Raw genomic sequence first — 21,814 nt, 5'->3', positions numbered from 1 at the left:
CGAAATGAGACATCTGATCTGATGGTACCAAAAAATGAAATTGCTCCAATTATGTTAAGAGGCGAGCTCAGTCTGTAATGTTGCATGATACACAGTTTCTGGTAATGAATACATTTAATACGGGCATTCCAGAGTTTTGAAACACGGATACAAGTTTCTCAAAAAATGGAGATAATGCCGCAGCCAGGCCTTGGTATGTCTGGGCAAAACTCTCACAAAAGCCTGCACAGTTATAGCAACAGATAAACAGTCAACCCTTTGCATGACAATTGACAAGTACAAGGATATGTGCGTACAGATGCGACAGCCGAGTGATATGGCTTGAATCTGACGAATGAAATAAGCCAACTACTAGCAGTACAAGAAATAACAGCTCACCTGACACGATTTTTATCATCACAAAAGAATGGTGTCGACGACTGATAATCATCTGTTCCAAAATATCTGTCTCCAAACTCACCCATTCCAGGGATGACACGGAAATCGTCATTTAGACCAATCTCGATCTCCGACGTCACAATCTTGACTCTTGGGAATCTCTTGCTGACCACATGCACTCCTTGGGGAGCCTGGGATAACAGCAGAAGGTTTCAACAATGTGTTATTTGGTTTTCAACAGCTAGGCACTAACTGCAGAGGTACTACTTAAGTCAACATCGCAATCATATAACAATGATGCAAAATCAAGTCAGATTACAGACTTCACTGAAAAAGATATATTTCTCAGTAACTATGTTTAAAAGATATGTTTATCAACACTTTATAAGGTTATAATCTTCTGTGCCCTCCATTTGTTCAGCCATCAGCAGAACACTCATAAAAAGGTTGCCTAAGGCACTACAGCGATGATCCCTAAGCTATAGTAGTTGCAGTCACTAAATTGTTTAGGTAAGTAGATTCATAGTAGAGTCAAAATGGCCAGTTGAGATGATAAAGCTAGAAGATAGCAACACTAAAGCCCCAGAAAACCATGACCTTTATAATAGGAATAACAAAAGTGTAATCTCTCTCATAGAGTAACAAACACCATCTCTAAGCTTCAAAGAGTTGGGCATCAATATGATAATCCCAACGATACCCAATATGGCAATATACTTACAATAAAGAAAAGATCATGCTGAGCACTTGAGAAGACTTACTGAAATAAGATTGAGAAATATAATATTTGCTTCCTGCACACCCTTCTTCAATAGAAGAGAGATAGCTTGAACAGCTGAATTTCCTGGTAATGATCAAAAGGGAGAATATGATTTGATGAGATGAGCTTAATATCGAATAGTGAAGCATTTTCCCTCCCTCTCAGTGACACAAGCCATACTTTAGAACTTACGAGGAAATTGCAGAGAACACACACAATTCGATGCTAGCTACTAATACAAAAATATATATTTTAAAAACACAATGCTTTCCCCTGATGACAATAGTAAAAAACTAGACGTAATTGTATAGGAAAATTGTGCTTCAAAAATTGTTCTTTTCACTTTAAAGGAGAGCACTGAAGCACCTCCCATGTATGTAAGCCTCATTAAGTCAAGCTCAAGATCAGTAAGGGTTTGAGCACAACTGCACAAGCATGTCCTGAACCTTAACTCAGTTGGAGCTCGAAAAGCTTGAGCTTTTCTAATAGCCCCAGTTGTCAGCACTGGTGGGTGGTGGCACTAGGACACTGGGAGTTTGATAGAAGGTTTGCTTTATTCACATTTCACAAGTTGGTCTCATTGCCAAATAGGTTCCACAGTTATATTACACTGGATTCAATGAGATCAACTAAAATTAGGGGGGATTGAAATGTTTTGCACAAATGTGTTTCCGCGGTTAAGTTAAACTATTTTAAAATGTGTTTTTATTAATGGTGTCAAAATACCTGGGCTTTTAGAAATCAATACTGGGATTCTAAAAAATTCTTAAATTTTACCCAGACCAATATGTAGACAATGTAGGGGACAAGGTATACATTGATAACAGCACCACAGGAGATAAAATAATTAGTATAAAGTTTATAATTTGCTAACCGACACAGCTTTATCTTTATAAAAAGAAACCTCAGTACCATCATATTGGTTTAACGGCCTTTACACACAAAAAAAGGATGGGGAAAATGAGGTTGCATAAGTATTTAAGGTGCTTAAACGAAAAGAAAAAGAATGCCAACGCTATTTTGTTTATGCCATTAGACAGGATGGCACTAATGTGCATATGGGAGAGAGGATGATTGAGATTTATAATTTCATGCACATGAAAAATAGTGTACTCCAGAGGACAAGTAGGTAGGAATCATCAACAAACCTGTTCCCAATATGGGGTCCAACAACAGAACATGCCTGTTTGCAATATCTTTTGGTAAATTCTGATAGATGAGCTGCAAAGAAATTAAGAGCTTTTAGTAATTCAACTCACCATAACACATATGGAAAAAGATGATCAAACCAAACCTGTTGCCCATTGTCTCCTTCCCTATGAATAAGAATCTTCCCAATCTTTATACCTTTACAGCATGCCCGTAGTGCATTCTCCATACTTTCGCCACTGGAATGCAATTGTAGCAAATCATTAACAAAAATGCGTTTTTATTCAAGGATGTAAGATGTGTTTTATTCATAGATGCCTCAATGATGAATAAATTCTAGTTTGTGAGTTGTTCAACAAGCATGTTTATATATAACTCGACAATATTGTACCTGTAGGAAGAATATCTTACAGTAAAGATGAGGAAACTGAAAACCAAGTTCTCAATATTGCCTAGTGTGGAGCATTTGTAAAGTGCCATTGTATCATGTTTGCACAGGCAGGCATACTATCAATAAAACGATATTACTGACAAAGTATCATGGTACAAAAATCACAAATATTTTGCCTTCTGTGAGTGCCAAAGTCATCCACTCAATTAGAGCCTCACAATGCATATGAACAAAATATTTTAGAAAAGATGGTACCTCCTAATCACTGAGATACCACACAATCTTTTGGAGAACTCCACACCAGTGTAAACAGATCCTGCAAGCGTAAGGAAGTCCATAAGGGCAAACATAGAAAGTACTGAAAGTACAGAGTACAAGTGCAGGTAACTCCAGCAAATATGCTTGTTACAAGAGACTATGAAGGTAGATAAATCATTGTCCCCATTAGTACTGACTAAACCATGCCGCAGTCTTCCTATGCTGCTAAACCATGGGATTGTCAGTAAGCAAGAAGACACTAAACAAGAATGATAATCATCTGTAGCAAGTCTTGAGGCCTTTTTCAGATTAAAAGACAAACTCAAGAGTCACCTAGTTGGGCTGATAACTTGGCCATTTGATCATTGCTGTTCCCATGTTGTCAATGGTGGTTCAAAAAGCCAAAAAAGTTAAATCCTGGGAAGATCTATGGCACTTAGATAAACCATCTGCCTAGCTATTTCTTGATGTCTAAGCATTAAAATATTGGTCCAAGAAATTTTTAATTTAATTTCAACCTTCGATTTATTTAGAAGTCCTACGCAAATGATCGTCGTTTCTTGCTTGTAGGCAAGCTAATGTAAGTATTAGTGTTAAGCTGATAAGGATAAAACATATTAAAGGAGCCAATAGGATGGTAACAACGGCAACCTTGTCAGCAATCAACTACTATAGAAACTTTGAACTTTGCCCTGTTCTATTGAATATTTGTTATCTCGGCATTATATTTATCCAATTTGTGCATTTGCATCAGTGAACTTATTGTTGAGAATTTAAGCTACATTAATTTCACTGAGATAAATCCAACAAACATGTGCATGTACAGCACCAATAATACTAAATAGTGCAAACAAAAGAGAAAAAGACGACCATGATACTGCAGCCGAGCACACTTAAAGCACAATGAGGCAGCATACTAGAACCTAGAGGAAAGTTATGATGGGAAACAAGTACAGAACATTGTAAAAATATAACTTGAATTCCATGAAAACACACTTTATGCAATCATGTATTGGTGCAAATTCAGCACCTTAATACAAACTAGCAAGAGAATAATATTCCCATTACATTTGAAGAGAAAAACTTATATACAAAATTACATTGAATTATATACAGATGATCACCGTGCAATACTACTTACCGGTTGGAGTTATGACCTGCTTTTCCTGGAAAGGAAGATGACCAAGACCATGCTCGACAACCTATTTTCCACAGGGAAATTCAAGCCACCATCCCAACCCATATAAAAGAAACTTGTCAAATACAAGCATATACTGACCAATCGAATCAACCGATCAGCATAAAATATGAAATCATGTGTTGCCGTGGCAGCATCCCGTATTATTGTGTGCATGCCTCGTATCTGAAAGAAAGCGGTATTAGCAATCCAACATTATACAACATTAAAGAATCCTATAAAAATTGCAGATTACATGCAATTTACTACAGGGACATCAAACAACAAGAAATTGCTGTTAATAGAATGGAAAAATATGTACGTTTACATTATATACCTGATAAGTAGCCTGAATGACATACAAATTAGGGTGTATTTTGCAGAGATCATGTTGGCCAAGTTTAGTGCGAATATGCTGAACAATTAGGTCAATTGCCACATCGTTATCTCCACCTCGCGGGATGATAATATCAGCATACTTCTTTGTTGGGAGGATGAAGTCTTCAAAAGCAGGCTTTACAAACTTTGAGTACTGTGGGAAAAAAGAACAAATGCAATTAACAGATAGCCTTTCTGTAAATACCTTAACACAAACAGAAAAAAGAGACATTGTTTACATGAAAAAGCCAGCCATTCAAGATGAGCTGAATGTTGCTAAATCAAATGGAAAAGGAAAAATGAAATATCAGATTCCATGTTACCTGATCTAACACAGCTTTGATGTCTCTACCCTTCTCAATTGTATCACGACGGATCCTCCTTGTTAATCGCACATCGGCATCTAGAAATGAATGTAATAACAAGAAACGATACACTCCCATGAAACATTTGTTTACGTATTGAGAGCCCAGAGTCTACTAACAGAGCTACAACTACAATTTATGGCACTGAAACAAAGCTACAATGAAAAATTAGTATAGTATCTCTTGAACTCATCATTTATGGTTACATTTGTTACGTCCATTTCTGCAAGTTAACAGTGTATCAAATGAACAAGAAATGACTCAACATAATTATGAATTGATACAAATGAACCTATGAATGAAATGCTCATCATTTATGGTTACATTTGTTATGTCCATTGCTGCAAGTTAACAGTGTATCAAATGAACAAGAAATGACTCGACATAATTATGAATTGATACAAATGAACTTATGAAAATGATTCATATGAGTATGGCTTTGACCTGGAAAGGAGCTAAAATCATTAACAATGCTGTATAATACACTTCTGATACATACGAAATAGATGATAATGAAATGCTTGCGAATTTCTGGACTATTGATAGGCGAGAATATCACCAGCTTAGAATGCAAATATTGATACCTGTATCAACGAAAATCTTCATGTTCATCAAATCTCGGAGACGTGAATCATGAAATACTAGAATTCCTTCCAAAATAATTACATCAGAAGGATTGACCTAGCAGCAATCGTAAAATTAGGGTTGCTTGTAAAAATCAAAAAATATGAGAACGAAGAATAACACGAATAGAAATGTGGAAGCTATAAGCAGAAAGCCAACTTTTTCGCAGTGAATGTTACAAGATGGAATCAATCGCGGCGAATATATTCTGCGCCTAGACGCACTGTAGTTTACTGTTTCGTCACCCTCCAGTTACAACTCAAACAAGTGTCAGTTACAATCCACTAAGTAGACCAGTTACAACTGCGCATCCATAAGTACATAATTGCAATACGAGAAGCTAATGAGTTACGTTTTAAATTGTACTACGATTACAATCGTGTTCCTTATGTTGTACATCATTAAGCAAAGAATTCGTTAGGAGTTACATTCATCCATAATGCAATTGCAACTCAAAATTGTTTTTATTTACGTCTGGTTGTAACTCCCTGTCTTGCATATTGTAACTCTACTCTTTTTTAGATTGTAACTGGGAGTGACGCAACAGTAACTAGAGTTGAACCTGGTACATAATATAGTTGTAACTCACAGTGTTTCGGGTTGTAACTCACAGTGTTTCAGGTTGTAACTAGAGGATGTGCGCAGTGCGAATAACAAGTTGTAACTCACAGTGTTAGCTTCTCGTGTTGCAATTATGTATTTATAGACGTGAAGTTGTAACTGATCTACCTAACAAGTTGTAACTCATAGTGTTTTGGGTTGTAACTGAAGGATGTGCGCAGTGCGAATAACAAGTTGTAACTCACAGTATTACTTCTCGTGTTGCAATTATGAATTTCTGGACGTGAAGTTGTAACTGATCTACCTAACAAGTTGTAACTCATAGTGTTTTGGGTTGTAACTGGGGGATGTGCGCAGTGCGAATAACAACTTATAACTCACAGTGTTAGCTTCTCGTGTTGCAATTATGCATTTCTGGACGTGAAGTTGTAACTGGTCTACCTAACAAATTGTAACTCACAATGTTTCGGATTGTAACTGGGAGATGTGCGCAGTGCGAATAGCAACTGCGCATAGACGCAAAATAGCCTCGTCGTGTGTGTGTGTATGTATATATATATATATATATATATATGTATATATATATATGTATATATACACATACATATATGTACATATATATATACATATATGTATATATATATATATATATATATATATGTATATATATATATATATATATATACATATATGTATATATATATGTACATATATGTATGTGTATATATGTACATATATGTATGTGTATATATGTACATATATGTATATATATATATGTATGTATGTACATGTATATAAATGTATATGTATGTATGTATATATTCAAGCAAATTGTTATCTGGACAACAGAAGTCTAGAACACTGTAAATTCTTCAGTACAATGTGCAGATATTGATTGGAAATGTAAGGTTGTGTTAAGGGTCACAAAGCTCATGACTAGGAAAAGTTCAGTGTATCAGATGGGGTAAGTTATAAATAGAATAACACTAAATGTAAAGTAGTACCTTCCTAGCATTTGAGACACTCTTGTATGTTTTGAAGTTGTAGCTAGGAATGTCAACAGCTTTTCCATGTTTCAATTTTTGCATACAAGAGAGTAGTAACTCCGTATCAAATGCATCTGAAATTAGAACAGAAGTAGCAGCAGTACCAAAGTCAGTGCACAAATCTTGCCACTAGGACATCCAATTCTCATAAAAGCGTGCATGTACCTGGATGGTCGAAGTTATAATCATGAACATGGACTAATTCCTCATCGGACAGTCCATAATAGAAGGACTCCTGCAATATTTTGGAGAAACAATCTTATTGCTTGTAAGATCGGAAAGAGCGTATCATGACAATGTGATACTTTAGCATTTAGGGCAAATTTTGGTGTCTAGGAATACAGCATAATATCTCGGTTAGTATTGCTGAACTAGAAGGTTTGTAGAATGCACATATACCACAAGATGAGAGGTGAAATCAGAAAACAAAACCAAAGCTGTAATGTACCAACCTGCGTAACAACAACCACACGCTGATCGCGCAGCTGATCAATGATCATCTTGCACACGGTACTTTTACCTGAAGATGCACCCCCAGCAACGCCTGCAACGCAAACCAAATTAGAGTCCGGTGCATTGGGACCAAGGGGCCAACACTATGCACAGCAACTGATATTCAATTGAATTCCGCAGAACGAAAAACTAGATAGAGCAACGCCCGTCAAGTATACTAACCAATAACAAATGGCTCCTGGTGCCCATTCTCCAGGCCCGACGTCGTCGGTTGTTCCTCCGCTGACATGGAACCTTGGAGGTTCAGCTCTTCCAAACGGAGTGTCGAGTAATGGACCCCGGCGGCGGCAGCATCAAGCACTTGATCCACCGATTTTGAACCCATATATACTGAATGCCCAGCAAACCTACTGCAATTACCAGGGGATAAACTGTACGGATTGGACAGGGGAAGAAAGATTTGATTTTTTAGGGATCGCGAATTTAAAGGAGAGATTTTTTTCAGAGCCAAACGAACCATCAATCCAAGCAAGCAAGCAAGGTCAGGTTTCCTTACCAGCAAAATAGCGAATCAATTCAAGCCCGGAGGGATGTCCACCCCACGCCGGCGCCCCTAATCGAGGAGGTGCGGCGGAGGGATGGGTGGATCTGGATCGAGGGGGAGGTGGAGGCGTGCTCGGCGCGGCGGGCGGTGGAGAGAAAGCCTACTGACAATAATTAGGGAAAGCCAGTGAAATACGGGACATGAAAGAATGGCTCTAACATTACTCCACTATTTCTTCAATTACAATACTCAAAATTGTAATTGACAATTCAATGGGCTCTAGTTGGCCTACGTATCCAACTACAATACTCCACTATTTTTAAGGTTGTTTTCCCCATATAAGCTCAGCTAAGTTTGTTCGAACAATTTTGTCAATTGGCTGGGTCTGAATATTTAGAGAAAAAAAATGAACTATGAGTTCATTCGAGCACATGTCATTCTGACCTCTTTATATATGTATATGAGTTCGTTGGAGCATATGTCTAAATAAAATGGAAAGTATAATTTTACGCAATGCGATCTTTCACGCTTGACGACTGAACGCAAGGTGCACATGATGACATGCATGCGGGTGCGTGTTTGAAAAGACCCAAGAGGATTGGCATGGTGAGTCAGCTCATGCGTGGCACGAGGTACGATGTTTTTAATTTGTCACTGTATAGCATCCGGCATCCTTCCATCCATATCGGAGCAGCTTAATTTACACGAATTATTATTACAGCCTGATTATATTGGATTCATTTACCAAGACACAGCTTCTTCATGCTGTACGTACGTACAGTACGTGAGAAACTTGTTCCTCGAGTATTGGGAATGATGAGCAGGAGTACGCTACGTACTCGCTACATGCAGCATGCATGAATGTACACATCCTTTCCTTTGATTGCTCCGATCCCACGTACCTACTCAGCTGCGGCGGCAAATCTGGTGATCTCATTTCCAAAATTATATAAAATAATTATAACATTTGTACGCACTCTAGAAGCAAGTTAACTGGAAAATGCGTCTACATACTGATTACTACTAGTAATTAGGTTGCCAAATGATTTTGTGCATACTGCACAGAAAAAAGGAAACATTAATTTTTCCCGTCATTATCTAAAAAAATTAATTTTTCCAGTGCATCTGCATAGGTACGTGTTTGATGTGATATGCTCGAGGTGATCTAGATAATTCTGCACACGCATGCGTTTGACTTGCTCTTCGAACTTCTGTCTATTCTTTGGGACGACGCCACGTCCTGATTTTGACACGATCGAAGCTTATCCGCTGGCCGCGTTTGTGCTCACACGTGTGCAGTTGCATGATATTCCTCTTTCCGTTTCATAGTACTATTGATTTTAATATTTAAAATTTAATCATAAATTTTAAATAAATATGTATACAAATAACTCTAAGCACGAAATATTTATAAAATGCATTAGATAGTGAAGCTAACGATACATTTTATTTGATAAAATATATTAAAATTTATTATCAGTAAAAATTAAAATTAATCGTGTCAAGTATTTAACATAGAGTTAGTAGTAATTTATCAATCGTCATAGGAATCGGGAACACCGTCTTCGCTGTTTATATACTTAGTATATACTAGCTAATTATCTATGTGTTATATAAAAATATAGTAATATCAAGTATAAATTTAAGATATGTATATATGGATATGTCATGAAAGCACTGCCAAAAGAATATGTTAAGAGTGATGTTGTAGTTTGATTTTAGATGAGATTAAAAAAGAAAGAGATAGTTATCTGCTAATTTTTTTCTTAATTTTTTTTATTTAGTTTCAGTAGTTAATTAGGTTCATATCTGATAACCGGATAAGAGGCTACAGGACGAGAGTAGATAATAAAAATAAATAAATTATTCAAATTTTAATATTTTTATTTGATATAAGAATAGAACAGAGATTCACCTCTCTCAGCCTCAGACTCTCTTGCTGCTCAACAACGTCCAGCAGCCCACGTAGCGGCCCCTCCCCCCCGAGACCTGCTGCTGGCTGCTGGCTGCTGGTATCCATCAATGATCACCATCGTCTCTGGGGAGCCCAGTCTCTCGATAAAGCCATCCATCTTCTGTAACTCTGTAGCCTTGCATATTAGCAGCCAGCGCTTTAATGTCTGCACGATCATCCTCTCCAGGTCCTGTATCCTTCTCCATCTTCTACCCTGAAAACACATAGAATTTCTTACTTTCCAGATACACCATAAACTAGCTGCAGTGTTAGTGTTAACAATGCCATTTTTTTGTTTCTCACTTAACCACCATCTAAGCCATTCCCAACATGTAAGTTCAGAATTTCAGAGATCTCTAACCAAAGTGATTGAGCTACACAGCAACCAACAAAATAGATGGCTAATTGATTCCTTTTCACAACAAAAACAAGCAAGTCAGATAATCAAGATCCCTTCTCTTAGAAAGATTGTCTCTATTGAGCAATCTATTATTTGCTAATAACCAAAGAAACACATGAACCCAAGAAGGTACGGTTAATTGCCAAACTGCAGGTGTGTGTATAGGGACCACACCTTAAAACTAACGACAGCATTTTTTTGCCGGAACGATATGAGCTCAGCCGAAATCAATTAAGAGAGGAAACAGAGAGTATTTACATGAGTTTCAAGCACGATCTAAGCCTCACAAAAAGAAAAAGAAAATGACATTCGTTAAACGAAACTGTAAGCAGCTAAAATAGCAGAGCGTCCGACCATGAGGAAAAGGTCGTCAGCCCATTAAGAAGACCGCCCATCCCATTGGAGGATGTCTTCTACCGTTTGGTTTGCAACTTGATTTGGTGTTTCCGTTAAATTTTGAAAGGTGCGACGGTTTCTTTCCTTCCATATATTCCACCAAATATAGATAAGGACGTTATTTGTCGCATGTTGCTGCTCCTTCGGTGTGGCCATCAACACCTCGTGCCATCATTCCACCACATTGGCGTGAGAGCTTGCAGTGAGTTGAGGGAGGTTTATATGCAAGGCCGAAAGCACCTACGATCTAACCAAGGAGGAGAAAGGGCAATGAAGACACATGTGAGGTACCATCTCCGCTGACGAGTGGCAAAGCAAGCATTGTAAGTGGTGTGGCCATCCCCTAATGGCTAAGTTATCAGCCGTTAGAATTTTATTTAGGACAAGAGTCCATACGAAGAAGCGACACTTATTTTATGTTTGTGCTTTCCAGATTATGCTCGAATTGAAAGGAATTGTTGAGCTTTAAAATTGGGCTAGGTATGCCGATTTCGTAGTGCAAGTGACATCCAAGGACCATCTCTATATGATTGAGTAAGGGGTACTCGGGGAGAGGTTAATCTGTCTCAGCTGTAACCAAAGGTCAACGAACTCGGCGATGTGCGTCCGTGATGTAATCCTATCACGAAGTGTTTTGATCCACCTTCCATTTGAAAGTTCCGTGCAAACTGTGTTATTTGTCCTCCTAACCAAATTAAACAGAGAAACGAAGATCAATTTAGGGGTTGCGCCACTAAGTCGTCGATCATGCCAAAATTTGGCCTTGTTGCCATCACCGAGGGAAATGGTGGTGGAAGCCTGAAAGAGACTAACATCTGAAGCATCACAAGGGAGGTTGATTCCAATCCATGGTTTGGATGTGCTTGCCCAATCATGCCACATCCATCTCAGTCGTAGTGCACGGCTGAATTTCTCAAGATCCAGGATTCCCAAGCTGCCTAGCTTGCGCGATCTGCAAACCCTTTTCCAATTAACCATACAGTGGCCCCCGCTGGCATTATTCGTGCCTTTCCGTAAGAAGGCCTTCTGATTTTGTCAATCTTCTTAATCACCCATTTTGATAATGGGAACACGATTAAGAAATAAATAGGGATGGAAGAGAGGACTGAGATAATCAGTGCGAGTCTTTCGGCTTTTGACATAATGCGACCTTGCCAACTCAGAAGACAAGAGCTGACCTTTTCAATTAGTGGTTGCAACTATGCCTTTGATGGTTTGCGAATGTGCATCGGGAGTCCTAAGCATCGGCATGGGAATTATTTGATCTCCCCAAGGAAAGAGTAGCTGATCTACTCAAGGTCCTCCTCACCACAACATATTAGGTGAATGAAGCTCTTATGGAAGTTTGTTGCAAGCCTTGAAATGTGGCCAAAAGTATTTAGGACCATATAATTGCATAAAGAGATTGAACCGAGTATCTACCAGAAGACTCCTAGGACCAAATAATTGTATTACACTCTGAAGAAAAATAAATACTTTCAACAATGCTAAGTAGCTCATACAATAAATTTCAGAATCTGTTCTCCTGAAAGTCAGTTTTAGGTCCACACCATCCCAAACTTCAGCAATACTCACATTTCTCTCATTAACTAAATTATACAATTCCCAAAACTGAATAGCAAGATTGGACGAACCATTGATCCTCCCAAAATCTAATCTATTTAACATCACCAACTTGTCGTCTAAAGCCCATCTTAGCAGCTGAAGCTGCCCACATATCTCTTTTCCAAAAGGGGGAAACCCCCTGATCATTACAACAGAAAATATTAGGTTCATTAACCCTATATTTCTCATCAACAATTTTCTTTCAAAGAGAAAGATTATTTCTATAATATCTAGCAACTCAAAGACCAATAAACACTTATTAAGCATTCTAAAGTCAGGAATCCCTAACCCACAATACTCTTGCTTCTGGGCAATCAGTTGCCAGTTAGCAAGGTGGTATTTATGTTTATCCTCTCGATTATCCCAAAAGAAATGTGCAATTTGAGAATTTATGGCTTCAATAGTCAAGTTAGAAAACTTGATGATAGATAAAAGATAAATAGGAATAATAGCCAAACAAGATTTCAAAAGAGTTAATCTCCCTCCATAAGAAAGAAGCCTCCCTCTCTAGTCGGCTACCCTTTTGATTATTTTATCTACGATAGGTTGGATGTCCTTTTTTCTTAATTTTGAATGATGCAAGGTGACCCCTAGATATTTAAAAGGGAACTTTCCTACTTTATAGTAGAAAATCTTAGCAAAGAGATTGGTTTCCTCCTCATCTAAGCCTAAGGTACTTAGATCACTTTTATGATAGTTAATTCCCATTCCAGAAAGATGTTGAAAGCAAGATAAAAAGCCATTTCAAACGCATAGCCATACCAGTGTATGTTGATGTTTATATGAATTTTTAATGTTTTCCGGGCCTTTCTTTTTGGTTGAGCTTGTGACCAATTTTCTTTGGCGGGCCCAAGCCCATGCGATGAAGCAATAGATGAGCACTAGCTCGCTAGGTCAAGGGAGCAAGGAAGGTGTGTGTGCTTAGAGAGAGATGGCGGCGGCTAGTTGGGAGGCGGTGGTAGCGCAACCACCTTTGTTTCTCTCAGGGTTGTGGGTTGAAAGGCGTCGCTGCTGCCTCTATATGGCTAGTCGGCTTCTTCTCCCTGAGGACATAGAGAAAAAACTCTTTTTCCCCATCTCTTGTCCACTGCTTTCTCTGATTTGGTCCGTCAATTTGATATTGAGCCGAGTGGAGCTCAGTTCTGGAGTTCAGAGCTTCGGTGCTTAGGAGATCGATTGGTGGAGGTGTTGTGTTGGTGCTCCTCGGGGTTGTATACATTGAGGCTCGCCCGTACTTGTAGTGGTGGTACGGTTTATGCGTTGTATCTCCGTCTTCCTCTCATCGGTGGCAACTAGCAGGTGATCGGATTTCTGGGACAACCACTGTAAAGCCGTGCCTGGCCTCGCTTATTGACTCATTTGATTGCATACCTCCGTGAGTATTCAAAGTTCACCCTTTTCTCCCTCTCTATTGATCTAGATAGTACAATTAATTTAGTAATGATCAATGATGTTTAGAGATTCTGAGACTAAGTATGTTCACTAAGATACACTAGCTTAAGCTTGTGATTTCTCTTGTTGTTTGGCTAACTTTGGTAGTACTTGAAGGCTAATTGGTGTGCATCATCTTTGTTTCTGTTCACCGTGATACAATCTGCGGGTTGGAGCATCAATGTGCTGGTTGTTCCTCTAATACCTAGTCTAGTGCTGCAATGAATTCAAAGTATGCTTTACCTGCTCATTTTTAGATGAATTGCTAGTCCATATTGTTGTTTCTATCTTCTGCAATTGGTAGTTCAATTCTCATATCTGTCTTGGCAGTGATTTTGATTCTATTGTTCATTTTGTGCATTCTAAAGTATCACTATAACACTGTCTTGGAAGAGCCTTTTAAGTTTTGAGAGCTCAGTTTATATTCTTTTGTTAGTTGAGGGTTTAGGAACATGTCTCAGTCGATGATATATTCACCATTACAATTAGGTAGTAGGTTAATATTAGTCATGAGACCAATTGTTTCACTGAGAGCAATTACACAAAAGGTTTATAGGTGTCGTTCAGTTCATATGCTACATATGATTCCTATTACTATTATAGAATTGTTGTATTTCAGTGTATTGTTCATGTGTAAAGATTTCATACTGTTAAACTCTTGTTTTTATATGTATGGAATAATATCAATGCTCATATTATTGCATTATATATAGCAGTGTCATCTTCTAAGAAAAGAAGGTAGGATGATGATACCTCTAGGGCAAACATTTGTCATCATACCTCTAATCAAACCTTGATCAGCAGCTCTCATTAGCATTATAGTAAAAAACATGAGCTACTTAGATTAAAAAGTAGGGGAGAAATAGTTTCTCCTTGTTTTAAACCCTTCCCTGATTTAAAATAACTATTATTTGTATCATTAATTGTGCAGCCACCTCGCACTACTTGTCTAATCCAACCTATACACTTAGAGCTAAAACCTCTAGAGCTTAACATCTCATCTAAAACTCCCAACAAACCCTGTCATAAACTTTCTCATAATCTAATTTTAAAATAGTCCCCTTGCTCTTATTTTTGACGGCATCATGAATAATTTTATGAGCTGCTTCAATACTCTCCAGAATAAACCTTCCTTTGACAAAATTTGATCTTTATTGCATGGATAAGTTTACAAGATACATCTCCAAATCATCCCTAAAAGTTCCTCCTCGAAACCCTAATTTCTCTCTCTAATATCTCTTCTCTCGGTATTGTTACTGGACCGAAAACTTTGTTAGTTTTATGGGCACAAGAACAAGTATCTCCGTCCGACTGGGCTACGTCCCCATCGGTCTCCTGGGCCAACCGCCTCCGCCCAATATTTCATGGGCCGCCAACTGCCGAGCTGGGCCAAGGAGGGTTATTTTGCACGGTCAGCTAAGTGGGGAAATCCAATAATTCATGTGCGTAAAATGATCTTTTTCCTTCATCTTACCGTGCATATAAAAGCAAATGTATACTGAAACCGTACACGCAGAGCTTAGTTTTGACATGGTTCATCATTGATCCCGACTCATGCACAGATCAGAAGACAAGGGCGCAACACTTTTCTTCTCTTTGCATTTCTTATTCTCTCAAACGGGGGGGGGGGGGGGGGTCTGATAACTGAACGGGGTGATTAATTTGAAGAAGCACTTGGACCGATGATTCGAGTGTAGGTATGCATATCAGACAGGCAGGCAGTAGTGTGCATGTTTTTCCCGGAAACAAGCAGGGCGTGTACATGAATATATTTTCGATCAGCTGTCACTAAACTATATATCAAGTGGCTTCATTCATTGATGCATTCAGCCGAGCTGATCTAAATCTTCATCTCAAATATTCATGGATGTCCCGTCGTGTTTGCTCTGCTGAAAATGGGGCAAAATAAAAGGAAAAGAAACGTCAAGGGATATAAACCGAGGATGTACCGAGCTGTCAATTGTGTTCAACGATACTGCATGCAGCTATTGACAACTCTACTAGGTAGTCTGCTAGTGCATGTATGTATCTCAACTAGTGTCAAGTGTGTATATATATGAGCAGCAGCCACCAGTACGATTTGGACTTTTCTCGATCGTTCAGTCAACTCCATGTCTTGTGCATATATGCATATACACACTAGCTACTGGACTGGATCGGAGTATATATGTAGCCTGCATGCTGGGACTGATCGATGCAGAGTTTTAGTCAAATGAGGCACTGAGCACTCGTTAGAAATTGGTCACCAATTAAGGTCCCCTGCTAGCAGTTGGACTGAAGCAACACCAAGGTACGGTGTGTGTACACAGGCTAGGCGTACACATTCGATCTGTATTTGTTGTCCAGTAGCTAATTATCACCAAGTGGCTTGTAGCTAGCTCAAGTTCCTACCAGGTGCCTTGCTTACTCCACTGATTCACACGATGACTGTTGCGTGAAGAGAGCTAGCGTTCACATCTCCACCGTTTCGATCTTGGCTGCTTTCAGTTGGATAGATGAGGACTTGCTTGGATCACTTGAAGTGAGGAGAGGCCGGGTCCATGCATTTGCTCCTGTCATCCTGCTTCCAGCTCGTCAGCGCGCATGCAGTCCAACTGCAAAGAATATATATGTGTGTGTCGTATGGTTTCAGAATTCGCACCACTTGCAGCTAGGCTGCTACTTGATGCGAGTAAGCATGCATGATGCATCCATCCATCCATCCATGAAGATGACGACGTACGGATCTAGCTAGCTAGTGCCTTATTGTTTCTCTGATATGATATATCCACCCGATCAAATTGAGTAGCTATATCCATCGTTCATGCGTGCTGCTGACCGCCCGATTAAACTTATTACTACCTTCAATTCCCTGCCGACTTTGGCCGCATGAGTTCATCCAAGAAGCGAAGCATGCATGGGGATCGAAGAGATATGGAAATGCAACCAATCATCTATCTACCAATCGATTACTATGTATGCTATGCATGAATGGCGGCAATGCATGTGTCCTGCTTTGACCCGTCGTTTGATTTCTTCAATCGGCAGGCAGGCATCTCCATCCATCAATAATACAACTCTGCTACTCCTCCATTACTAGTTGAGTACGTAGCTGCATGTATATGTATCGGCAGATTTGAGCATCTGCTTAATTATTGCATGTGCTGTTCAACGATCGATCGATCGCTGTTATGTGCACATGCATGCCTGCTATCCTATATAGCAGGCAGAGCTGGTGAATATACATACGTAACGTAGCTAACAACAACAACAAAAAATCTTGTGCATGCCTCCTGCATGCATGGGGCGTCTGTTTGTTTCAGCAGAACCTATCCCTTGTGTATATGTACACAAGTGAATACAGTAGGAGTATTCTGCAGCACAAGTGTACATATACTAGTAATACCTGCTTGTTGGGTTCAGTCCATTATCTAGCTAATTCAATTCCCCCAAGTGATCAATTGGTAATCTTATCTGTCCGTAGCTAGTTTATCATCGGATACTAGTTCTAATTCCAAAGCGCCGCGCGCTCTTGTCCGTTGCATACTCGGATGAGCTCCTAGAAAAAACATAAAGAAAATGAGCTTAATGTAAACATAGAAAAATATTATATAGCAAATTTTTATGTAGAATATATTTGATTACAATCATTTGCACCAAATTGATATAGAGACATAAAATTTAAAAAGATGTAGAGAAGATTATTGTACAAAAATTAGATAATATTCAAATAATACCAACAAAATATTGAGATAAGAACTCTATTGTATGTAAGATAAACATAATAAATTCAGATTATATAATTAAGATATGTCTAATAGAAGCCACTCCAATGTACATAAAATAGTTTAAATGCATATTGAAGAGTTATTAAAATTGTGGGCAATAAGATAAAAGCAGAAATCCACATAGATCAGTAGTATTTATAGTAATGAATCATTCTGAAATAGTAAGAGATAAATCAAGGATGATGATAAATTACGAAAGGCTAAATAATAATACTGTGGATGATGCATATAATATTCCAAATAAACTAGAATAGATTAATATGATATAAGGTAGCAATTTATTTTTTAAAATTCAATTTAAAAGCTAGATTTTGGCAAATTAAGATGGTAAAAAAAACCCTATAGAATTGACAGCATTCACATGTCTTCAATGATATTTTGAATAGGTTATAATGCCTTTAGGCTTAAAAAGTACGTCTGTATTATTTCAGAGAAAAAATTATAGACAATAGATAATATTGTGGATGACTAGGGTTATCCACAATATTAACTCCTCATATCTCATAGCCTGTAATCATATCTCAAAGCTTTTTAGATTTTATGCATGCCTGTCCTATTGCAAAGATCATGAATAGCATTTTGTGAATAGTATCTACAAAGATTAATTGAATCAAAGATTATACTAATTGAAAGAGACGTCTGTCAAAGAAAATTATATTGTAAATGATTTGAGTGGATGAATAGTAAGAAAATAATGGTGAATAGTGCATCACACCCTAAGTGCTCTGACCACCATATTAGAAGGTTAGTGGAAATTCGCCGTAGAAATTCGTATTTTGAATATTATATATATATATTGCAACAGAGTCATGCAAGAGACCTATACATATAGATCGATCAATCCATCCAGCAGCTAGCTATGCAGAATTGCAGGCCGTGCTGGCTACCTATAGATATAAGAGAGTACGTGGACCCATCTATGCATATCCAGCACGAAAGATACATGTATGATACACGCGTACGGTTCACACACCCACACCCAGCTACATGTATCTGAACTCGATCCATCGATTCTCTTCTGCGGCCAGTCAACCACGACATGACTAATACTGCTAGTGTGGGGACAAGAGTAGTGCCTGTATGTGTAGAAATATTATTTAATTCAGTACTACAATATAAATAGTAATACATTACTTGCCACTAATTTTTTACTGAAGCAACTTTGACTTTACTTTTTTTTATGAAAAATTTATGAATACTTAAAATTATCTAATACTAATAAAGTATATTTCATGATGAATCTAATGATACGAAAGTTTTAATTATTTATAAATTTTTTAGGAAAAATGTAAGGTCAAAAATTGCTACAGTAAAAAATTGATGATAAGTAAATAAAAATGGAGGTAGTAGCTAGCTAGCTTTTGATACACACGATATCGACGTACGACAATGACAGAAAATTATTCCTACACAATGACTGAATAATTATTCCTATGCATATATGTGGAATAGAAGTATAGTATTGGTTACTTAATTAGTACCGTGACTCTTTCGATCTGAGAGTAAAAGAGTACAGCGACAACGACACTTAGGTCACTCCCAATGCTCATGATATATATAATGATCGACAGCCATGTGTAGCATTATATAATGAGGTGAGGGTAGCATTCTGATGGATCGCTAGCTACCTCGATTTGATTTGATTCGCCGGCCGGTAGACGGAGCAATCGTGTATTAAATAAGACCATTCTTAATCATATTTTTTTTATTTAGTTCTTTTCTCCATTCTCCTTCAAATTCTCATTTTTTTATTTTCTCTTATCTTCGATAATTTTCTTTCGAAGGGATTCGTAAAAAAAAAAAAAAGAGAGAATCTCGTCCTGAAGAAAATGAGTATAGAAATCCCTTCGTGATGAGAAATGTGAAGAAAAATCGTTGGAACGCTGAAAAGAACGAAAATATCTCCGTGAACGGATTCTAAGTCCTAACAGGAATCGGTTGAGAATAGTCTAAGCGTGGCCCACACACTACGGAAAGTAATATGGAGTATGTAGTTAGCTGTGTTGATCAGTCGATCGGCTCAACATTAAGGAGGAATAATAAGGATAGATGGTCAACAAATTCAATGTACATTAACCAATCATATATATATGTGTGTGTGTGTGTGTGTGTGTGTGTGTGTGTGTGTGTGTGTGTGTGTGTGTGTGTGTGTGTGTGTGTGTGTGTGTGTGTGTGTGTGTGTGTGTGTGTGTGTGTGTGTGTGTGTGTGTGTGTGTGTGTGTGTGTGTGTGTGTGTGTGTGTGTGTGTGTGTGTGTGTGTGTGTGTGTGTGTGTGCGCGCGCGCGCTATTTTCCACCCAATTTAGCTCAGCCCACCCAGCCACGCATGTTGCGCAGCCCTCACCCACCTAGCCACGCCCCACGCCACATGGCCTTGCCTGTTGCTAGCCCATGTGCTCCGCGAGTGCCCGTGTCCGCCCAATGCTTGCTCCATGCCACGTGACTGCACCCAGCTCACGCGTGCTCTGTCCCACCTAACGGTATGCATCCAATGGTCTGGACTTGAGGATACTGGTGTAGATCAGTCTACCTTGATCATCCTAACCGAAAACCATAGTTCCGAAGATGATCTCAGAGTCAACGGGAGGGGACTCGAAGATGTTCGTCCTCAACTTCGAGTGGTCGTAGAAGCCGGTGTCGGAGAATCCGACGCAAAAGTGAGCCCGAGGCATGATTAATCCTAAAAAATAGAAGAAGTCCCCTACTTGACGCTCCAACTGTTGAAGATTAGTTCCTGACAATATGCCCGTAAATTGACTGGGTACCTTTAAGTGCAGAGATTAATCATGAAATGAGACACACGGTGTATATAAGTTCAGACCTCCGATTGGAGTAATACCTCACGTCCTGCGGGGGTGTTGCTGCTGTATGTTGATGATCTCGAGTACATGCGATGTGGCTAAAACTATTACAAGGAGTAGATCGGATCTAATCTAACCTAGAGCTAAAGTTACCGAGTATCTCCTCTGCTAGGGTCTTGATGCTTGTCTCCCCCCTCTATCAGTCTTTCCGTCTTATATAGGGGTGATGTACCGACTCCTATCCAGCCGTAGTCAATAGGGAGTTATCTTTCTTAACGTCCAAGTAGATAGATCTATTTTGGATACTGATCGTTCTGAGTTGGGTAACCAATCTAGACCTTCCTAGTATCTAATTTCTTGATTTTGGGTATATCAGGTACTGTTGATTCGGTTCCGTGATATCTGAAGCTGCCTAATATGTGTTGTACATACCCTGTTTGTGTATGATATACTCCTTATGCGCATATATCCTATAGTTAGATATTCGACACTCAGTGAGGATAAGGGTTGAGAGAAATCCGACTCTTCGTGAGCACCTCAACGGAGACATAGGATCGTTGGATCCGAACTTCGGGAAGCAAATACTTATCTTCTTTAATTTCTTGCATACTTTCTTGTTCTAGTTGATCTTTTGGTCGATTTATCCCAATCTATTTGTTCGTGAGTTCGTGACCGTAAGTGGTTATTGAAAAGGAGCTCATACATCAATTAGAACATGTGGTAACTCATAGACTCAACTAGATTCCCTTAAATATTCATAGTTTTCGATTTTCTATTATTTTTGGATTATCTGGGTTCACCCAGAGTATCTGAATCCTGTACAATCCGGAGTCTCCAGATCTTGTACAAATCGGAGTCTCCGAATTGACCCGGAGTATCCAAACTTTGTAATTTGCTTTGAAGTTTTAAATTTCAAAAACGCATATTCACCACCCCCTCAAGGTGACATCACATACATTCAGGTGGCCAGGGGTATGGCACAACGGTTGGGGTCGATGCGGCCAGGGGCAGCATGATGCGGTGGCCATGACGAGACGGCCGGGGCGACACGTGGAGAGCATGGGGCAAGGACATGCAGGGCGGAGGTCAGGGCGGGGACATGTTGCGGACACAGGGGGGAGCCTTGCAGGCGGGACGCAGAGACAGGGACACGTGTCATGCGTGAGAGGGGGGTCAGGGGCAGGCTGGGTGTGGAATAACTTGCAATGTCAACAACTAGTGCATATATTACGCACACCGCTGGGATGATGGAACCTGCATTCTCGACTACCTTACAAACGACATTCTTCATATATTCGGTCAGATTCAGACCACACAAAAAGCAACAACATGCGTATGCACTATGAGTGCGTTTGGTTGGATGACAAAGTGAGATGG

At 38.9% G+C, this 21,814-nt stretch overlaps 1 protein-coding gene across 2 annotated transcripts; it reads right to left on the bottom strand.

Moving 5' to 3' along the window:
* Positions 1-19: 19 nt before the first annotated feature.
* LOC133905913 (uridine kinase-like protein 3) lies at positions 20-8,514 on the bottom strand. 2 transcript variants are annotated; one of them, XM_062347718.1, is made up of 16 exons: positions 8,097-8,514; positions 7,763-7,971; positions 7,540-7,631; positions 7,253-7,322; positions 7,046-7,161; positions 5,441-5,537; positions 4,815-4,894; positions 4,451-4,645; positions 4,216-4,299; positions 4,078-4,138; positions 2,934-2,994; positions 2,433-2,526; positions 2,287-2,359; positions 1,140-1,222; positions 379-569; positions 20-222 (listed from the first exon to the last, which is right to left on the bottom strand). In XM_062347718.1, exons 2-16 carry the CDS (start codon positions 7,923-7,925, stop codon positions 213-215), a joined length of 1,470 nt encoding a protein of 489 aa, XP_062203702.1. In that variant the 5' UTR covers positions 7,926-7,971; positions 8,097-8,514; the 3' UTR covers positions 20-212. The 2 variants fall into 2 exon arrangements, with proteins under 2 accessions (XP_062203702.1, XP_062203701.1); XM_062347717.1 differs by having other exon boundaries at positions 7,763-7,950.
* Between the last annotated feature and the right edge of the window lie 13,300 nt (positions 8,515-21,814).

The sequence above is a fragment of the Phragmites australis genome, chromosome 23 (assembly GCF_958298935.1).
Source record: "Phragmites australis chromosome 23, lpPhrAust1.1, whole genome shotgun sequence".
Taxonomy (NCBI): Eukaryota; Viridiplantae; Streptophyta; class Magnoliopsida; order Poales; family Poaceae; genus Phragmites; species Phragmites australis.
This window is presented reverse-complemented; position numbering and strand designations above follow the sequence as displayed.

Bases quoted from the DNA above. Each gene is read 5' to 3' on its own strand.
- LOC133905913 (XM_062347718.1), bottom strand. From the start codon at position 7,925: ATGGGTTCAAAATCGGTGGATCAAGTGCTTGATGCTGCCGCCGCCGGG. The intron at 7,323-7,539 runs GTTGGTACATTA...AAAATATTGCAG, and splicing joins GTGTGGTTGTTGTTACGCAG to GAGTCCTTCTATTATGGACT. The intron at 4,895-5,440 runs GTATCAATATTT...ATTCATTTCTAG, and splicing joins GAAGATTTTCGTTGATACAG to ATGCCGATGTGCGATTAACA.